This window comes from Podarcis raffonei, chromosome W (genome assembly GCF_027172205.1).
Source record: "Podarcis raffonei isolate rPodRaf1 chromosome W, rPodRaf1.pri, whole genome shotgun sequence".
NCBI lineage: Eukaryota > Metazoa > Chordata > Lepidosauria > Squamata > Lacertidae > Podarcis > Podarcis raffonei.
Window position 1 is genome coordinate 20619951 of NC_070620.1, and position 7718 is coordinate 20627668.

The window sequence follows — 7718 nt, forward strand, 5'->3', positions numbered from 1 at the left end:
ATCTCCCTCTTAACAAACTCCCAGCCATCGTGAACTCCCTTTCCTTTTAGTATTACTGTCCATGGGATCTCACCCAGCACTTCCCTAAGTTTTATGAAGTCGGCTTTCTTAAAGTCAAGAAATTGAGTCCTAGTATGCTTGGCTGCTCCTTTCCGCTGTATAGTAAACTTCAGAAGAGCATGATCACTCACGCCTAATGATCCTTCCACTTCTACCCCACTAACCAGGTCATCAACATTGGTTAGGACCAGATCTAAAATGGCTGTTCCTCTTGTGTCTTCTCCCACTTTCTGGACAATGAAGTTGTCTGCAAGGCCAGTGAGGAATCTGTTTGACCTTTTGCTCTTGGCTGAGTTTGACATCCAACAAATATCCGGGTAATTGAAGTCCCCCATTACTACTATCTCCCTTCCTTTTGCATGCTTGACCATCTGTTCCAGGAAGGCATCATCTATGTCCTCCGTTTGGCTTGGGGATCTATAGTAAACTCCCACAATGAGGTCACTGTTATTCTTCTCTCCCTTAATTTTGACCCAAATGCTCTCACTTTGGCTTTGAGGTTCTAAATCTTGGATCTCTTCACAGGTATACACATCCCTGACATATAACGCCACTCCTCCTCCTTTCTTGTCTGGTCTGTTTCTCTGAAATAGATTGTATCCCTCTATTATTACATTCCAATCGTGGGACTTATCCCACCAGGTTTCAGTGATGCCTATTATGTCATATTTAGTTTGCTGTACCAAGAGCTCAAGTTCATCTTGTTTATTTCCCATGCTTTGTGCATTAGTGTACAGACATTGAAGTCCATTAATCATTCCCCCGTGTCTCTTATTTAAGGATTTTTTCCTCCCACCACTAGGTCTGCGTGCTGTTTGCTCCATTTGGTCTATGACATTTAGATGATCATCTTCATCAATTGATAGACTCCTACCTTCAGGAGCACTGTCTCCCTCCCCCACATTAGTCAGTTTAAAGCCCTCCTGATGAGGTTTCTGAGATTTTTGGCAAAAACATTCCTCCCAACTGTTGTGAGGTGCAGCCCATCGCTTGCCAGAAGTCCATCTTCAAGAAACTGCAGTCCGTGATCTAAGAATCCAAACCGTTCCTGTTTACACCATTTGCGAAGCCAGCTGTTCACTTCCACTATTTTTCGCTCTCTCCCTGGGCCACGTCGTTCAACTGGGAGGACAGATGAGATGACAATTTGTGCATTTAATTGCTTCAATTTCCTGCCCAGAGCCTCGTAGTCTCTTTTGATCTTCTGGAAGCTATTGCTTGCAGTGTCATTGGTTCCCACATGAACCAAGAGGAAGGGGTATTTGTCAGTGGGTTTTATGATTCCTTGGAGTCGTTCAGTTGCATCTTGGATCTTAGCCCCGGGGAGACAGCACACTTCCCGAGACATCTTGTCAGGCCCACAGATCACTGCTTCTGTTCCCCTCAGTAGGGAATCCCCTATCACCACTACACGCCTCCTTTTAGGTTTGGTCAGGGTTGTCCGTTCCAAGGTAGCCTGCACATTCCCTGAGGACTGACTTTGCTGCTCGCCTTCATATACCTGATCGACTGTAATGAGGGAGAGATCCTCAAATGGAGTCTGCTCTTCGTCTTCCATTCTAGGGGAGAGGACCTCCAAGCGATTGTGTATTTCTAAACAATCAGAGCGAACCCTGGGCCTCCTACTTCTTTGCGTCACGTTTTTCCATATATCTGGCTCCTGTGTTGGTGAACTAGCCTCCTTCTCAGAGGAGTCCCCTGTCTCCTCCTTGGTGGAGACGGTGTGCTCTGTTGCTTCCAAGAAGAGCTCCAGCTCTCTAATTCTTTGGAGCGTAGCTTTACGTTCCTCCAGTTGCTGGACTTTGTAGACAAACAAACAAACAAACAAACAAACAAACAAACAAACAGTTAATTGCCTTTCTACATTATTTGGGGTTTAGAATATGTCTATGGGAGCATTCTAGTGCAATCTCCCTATAAACATGAATATATAAAAATGTGAAGAGGCGACAATATATGTCTCTGACAGTTGGCCTCTTGGATACCCCGTAAGGGGAAAGGAGCAGATTTTGTTTACAACAATAGCAAAGGTGGTGCCGCCGCTGAGAAGGCCTTGCTGTGTATAGTAGCCCCACTGGGCTATGCTCATTTCCTTTATGGGGTATCCAAGAGCCTGTCTAGAGTCCTTAAGTGGGTTCCTTATCGGTCGGAGAAAATAACAGAGGCTGACCAGAGAATATTGAGAAGCAGAGCGGCTAGTAAACCTGATCTTTATTGAACGGTTGCAACAGGGTCCTCACTCCCCACATGCAGGAGGGAGGAGGAACCCAGAACATGGGTGTGCAAGCTCTTATATAGACTTTTGAAATTGCCCACCCTGTAGCCCAAGGACCACTCCCCAATACATCATACATACATGACGGAAGTCCAGCCGTCATTAAATGGTGCACAACATAGAAAAAGGACACAGAGAGCCAGCTATATTTTCAGGAAGGTAAGAACAGCTCCTTCGTCCGCTCTCCCCTGATTTTATTCTCCTTTGTTCTCCCCTATCGCATGGCCATTTGCCAATGTCTCACGTTACCTCATCCGGTCATGGTTTTTACCCACCCTTCGCCATATAAGGTAATTACTGCCCAGAGCGGGAACATAACTCCATATAAGGTTATGCACTTAATACACTGCAAGGCATGGACATGCAGGTCAGCGAGGTCAGCGAGGCACCAGGTGGCGCTACAAGCCTTTGCCATGACTTCATGGCTCCCACATGCCCTCTTTCTTTATTTTATTAATCAGAGTCATATATGTCAGTACCAATACGGTTATATCGAGCGTGATAGGCGACTCTTGTGAGGCCGGAAGCAGGCCGCTGACGGGAGAACCATGCAGTACATATAGAGATTAAAGAAGGAATACATTGTATACAGCAACACAAAATAATGCAAATAACTACTATAATGATCACTATAATCAATAAATGTCGAAGCCAACTCCCATCTGGAAGCCAAGAATATAACCATGCCCATGGATCAGCGGAAGGAGGGGGGGCAAACGGATTGTGGGCTACCATGGTTTCCATATGGTTGATCGTCGCAGATATGCTGACATTATTATCAGGAATAAACATACAACAATGAGAATGAAGAAGTGCACAAACTCCTCCTTTTGAGGCTAAAATCACATCCAAAGTATAACGATTCTGTAAAACCACCTGTCTCATTGCAGACACCTCCTGGTTGAGTTCCTTCAAAGCTTTTATGGTATCATTGAATAATCCTTCAGTCCAATTTGCTAGCCGATGGAGATCCCTATAGTTCATTGCTGCGCCCACTGAGGGCAGCAAGGCCCGAGAGATCTGGGTACTGATATATTGAATTATGGGTGAATTAACCTCCTGACGATTTCGTAGTCTAAGAGAAGATGGTAACTTATCAACCTTATACAACAACGGAACCACGAGACCCAATGTACATGTGCCTGTGAGGTTTCGAGGAATGGCTTTGTATGCTTTTTCGCCACAAAGCAACCTGTCAGCGCTGCCCAAGGTCCCAGCTCACACAAGACCAACGCTGCTTCTTTCTCTAGTATAAAAGTCTTTATTGAAGTTCAGTTTCACTTCCAGACGCGCAGCGCGCAACGCTACGTCTATACCTTAGACCGTCGAAGCTCCATCTGAATCTCCTCCCCCCTGACACCAGTTTAAGATTCTAGCCTTACTCCACCTCTTCCTCTGTTCCTTCCTTCTCTGGGTCCGCCTGCTAGTCGGAGTCTCAGCCCTCCTAGACTCCTCTGACGCTGAGTCCCCTGACTCTTCTCCCTCCCTCCTTCGGGCCTTTGGACCTGGCTCCCAATCCGGGTTTTCTGCTGTCCCGCGCTCCTCCACATTTGAACTTGGCGCGCGCGCGCAGCCTCCCACTTTCCTTCTGACCGTTACACTTGTGTCACTGCTCCCTCTTTCGGGGAGGCTAGCTGGACCTGACCTTCCCTCCGTTCCCCCACTTCCCGATGGGGGCGTGGTTACCCCTGACTCATCTTCTCTCCCCGCTGGAGGAGAGGCTGGTCCTGACTCATGTGACTCTTCCCCCCCACTGTGCTCTGGTGGGGGAACTGGTCCTGATCCTCCGCTGCTCCCTTGGGAGTCCCCGCTGGTCCCTTGTTTCTGGAGCGTCCCCCCTGGGACCCCCCTTGCCCTTACCATAGACGCCCCCTTCTGGGAATCTTCTGATTCGCTGGAGAAGCTCATGGAATCTCTCGGGCCACTGTCACATTCCCCTACGCTCCCTTCTGATTCCTCTCCTCCGCTCTCTATTTGCTCTCTCCCCCGCGCTTCTGCTCCTGAGCCTCTGACACAACCATAACTCTCTTTGGAGCAAATAGCTGATATTACTACTCTGTTGGGACCAATTAAAGGCTGCAGTAAATAAGGAACTGATATGAAATTGCTCATCTGTGGCATTTGCTAAGCCAGGGATAGAAGAATTCAGACTCCAATTTGCATGGTAGGTTTCTTTCCTAGTTTTTAGCCATGCACTGGTATTGCTTCTATAGCACTGAGATTGGTCACTGTATGTTCCTGTAAGAGAACAAGAGCTATTAAAAGTGAATTTCAATGTATATTGGCAGTTTGGATATATGCCCCATGATTCTTTCCCCTCTTTAATTTGAAAACAAATGGGGGCAGGCTCATGGAGGGTCAATTGTACTGGAGGCCAAAAAGTTTGGTTAGGGGATATAACATTTGTAAATTGAAAAGATCCATTGACAGGCACACCATGAAGCATTATGCCTGAATGACTGGCAAAAGGGGGCATGTGCATACACAACCAGCATCTAGAAGCATGCAATAAACTGGTAAATATAATCATATCTTGTACAAAAATATTATCCCTCCATATCTTATGATAATTTTCTCCCCTAAAAGTCTTATTCAACAACGCTGTTCTTCTAGTTCGAGAGTGGCTGAGCCGTGGATACTGCCAGCCAGAGTAGGATTCAGGCGACAGCTGCTTGCCAGCCGATAAGGTGAAATATGGTGGTTTCAACTGGACTGGGTCGTCTGCTTCTCTTCCTTGTATAACGGTGCAGGAAAGGATGGCAAGGCAAATGGTTAGGAAGGCACTTCCGCGGTTGAGGAGGCTCGCCATGGCCGCACGCATCGAGCTGGAACCCACAAAGGCTTGTCCTCGACGTCCACTGCCGCGTACCCTCGTCCCCACGTGATCAGCGGGACAGGTCCATGCCATGCGGGATCAGGCAAGCGTCGGTGGCTACAGGCTGGTTTTTATTTAGCATTGCTGCCAGCAGATGAGCCTTGTGGGTGGCTGTACCTACAGACTGACAAATGCGAAGCATGGCTGCTGTGTCTGTGGTAGGATTGTGTATTATCGGTTGTAACGCAACCTTACAATCCTCATTGGCATTTTCAAAGGCCAATTGTTTGATAATTATTTGTTTGGCTTCAGGATTTTCAATTTGGCGACTCACTGCTGTAAGCAGCCTGTCCATAAAGGAAGAATATGATTCTCTTGGTTCTTGTCTGATCGAACCCCATCTAGACTGAATACTGGTGGGTTCTGGAATTTTTCTCATTGCTTCTTTTGCTGCAAGAGCAGTATCCCTCAATAAGATCTGCAGCAGTGTGGCTTGCACTGAAGCCTGAACAAAGGGACCACACCCCATAATGGCATCTATGACATCTGCGAGGGTAAGGTTAGGGTTATTCCCTCTGGCTTGTTGTAATAAAGCCGGAGCATAAGCACGGCAGGCGATTTCCCATTCATGGGCAAACAGTACGCCCACTGATGGAGGTAACACTGTATGGGCCAAAAGCTTGATGTCCTCTGGAACCAAGAGCTGGGCTAATGTGGCTTCTAAAAGCGCCTGCGTATATGGGGCTTGGAGTCCATTGGTCTTTACTGACTGCTGCAACTCTTTCAAGATCTTAAAATCAAAAGGTTGGTGTTGGGCTTGGGTGCCTGCCGGGGCACCAACAGGAGGCACTATAACAGGGAATGCCACAGTATCCTGAGATAAGGAACAGGCAAGAACTGCACGTTGAAAAGGAGTAGCCGGTTCTGTTGGTGAAGGAGCAGGATCATTGCCAGCCAGACCACGGTATTTTTGCAGGATTGGGTCCTCTGGTGAGGAACTGTAGTCCAGAGGTTTGGGGTCTGGGGGTGCTGGCAAGGCGAGAGCTGGAACAGGCGGCATCACAGCAGGCTGGACTAAAGAAGCCGGAGGTGATGTTGGCAATACAGCCATGGAGATATTTTTTTGTGATAAAGAGCCCATGGCGTAACGAACCTTGCACCATGCATTTAGAATCCGAACACCAATGCTGGGGTGTCCATGAAAATGTGCTCCAATCTTATCCCAATGTTTTAATTCCCAAGTCCCATCTTCAGGAAACCAGGGGCAATGCTCATCGATGGCCAGAATAAGCTGTATCAAATCACCCTCAGGAACTTCCAATTTGTTGGAGGAGAGGAGAAATTGTAAGTCTTTTAAAAATTTCTGTTGGGGAATTGACAAAGAGCTGCCCATTTTTCTAAAATCAAGATAAAAGGGATCGACTCACAGGGATCTTTAAGATGTGTAGCGCTTGCAACCCTTGCAGGACGTGGAGAGTCGATGATGTCAGCTGTGTGGATCGAAAAACCTCACACGGTTTCCTTTAAGTCAGCCTCACTCAGTTTTCATTTAGTTAGCCTCACACGGTTTTCTTTTAAAAGTCTCAAACGTATTCTTTTAGTCTGCCTCACACGGGGCACCACTTGACGGAAGTCCAGCCGTCATTAAATGGTGCACAGCATAGAAAAAGGACACAGAGAGCCAGCTATATTTTCAGGAAGGTAAGAGCAGCTCCTTCGTCCGCTCTCCCCCGATTTTATTCTCCTTTGTTCTCCCCTATTGCCTGGCCGTTTGCCAATGTCTCACGTTACCTCATCCGGTCATGGCTTTTACCCACCCATCGCCATATAAGGTAATTACTGCCCAGAGCGGGAACATAACTCCATATAAGGTTATGCACTTAATACACTGCAAGGCACGGACATGCAGGTCAGCGAGGTCAGCGAGGCACCAGGTGGCGCTACAAGCCTTTGCCATGACTTCATGGCTCCCACACATACATCACAGAAGAGGCGGTCTCCAGCAGAAAACCTGTTTACCAGGGTACCTGATAATGGTCACTGATTGCTTTTACCGGGGCAGCCTGGCCATTCTTTTGTGATGACAAATCCTTAATTCCCCAAGTCCAGGTCCCAGGCTCACCCTATTCACATCTTAAATGTGCCCTTAAGGCGGGATTCATGAGCACAGAGACAGTGGGGAGGTTTTCCCCATTGCCTCCCTCCTTGCAGAGAAACATTTGAGGTCAACTGGGGAGAGTCCAAATGGTTTCAGGACAGTCTTCCCATGTTGTTTCAGACACGTGGTTTATATCTTTATGTATGTGTTTGCCTTGTACGTTTATGAACATTGAATTTATTTATTTTTTATAATAAATTTTATTAGTTTTCATCCAATTATACATATTATCCCGAATACAACAAATTATGACTGTTTTGGACTTCCTTCAGCGTCTCTGACAATCATCCATATTTATACCTTTAATACACATTCCCTTCTTTCGTATTGCCAATATTCCTCCTTAGTCCCATTTATTTCTAATAAACAATACTTATTTATTTTTTACAGTGCCTCTTGAAATCCCACTA

The 7718-nt window shown here is 46.7% G+C and overlaps 1 protein-coding gene across 1 annotated transcript; it reads right to left on the reverse strand.

Moving 5' to 3' along the window:
* Positions 1-2707: 2707 nt before the first annotated feature.
* On the reverse strand, positions 2708-4819 carry LOC128405948 (endogenous retrovirus group PABLB member 1 Env polyprotein-like). Its single transcript, XM_053373000.1, has 2 exons — positions 4354-4819; positions 2708-3527 (listed from the first exon to the last, which is right to left on the reverse strand). Exons 1-2 carry the CDS (start codon positions 4815-4817, stop codon positions 2789-2791), a joined length of 1203 nt encoding a protein of 400 aa, XP_053228975.1. The 5' UTR covers positions 4818-4819; the 3' UTR covers positions 2708-2788.
* Between the last annotated feature and the right edge of the window lie 2899 nt (positions 4820-7718).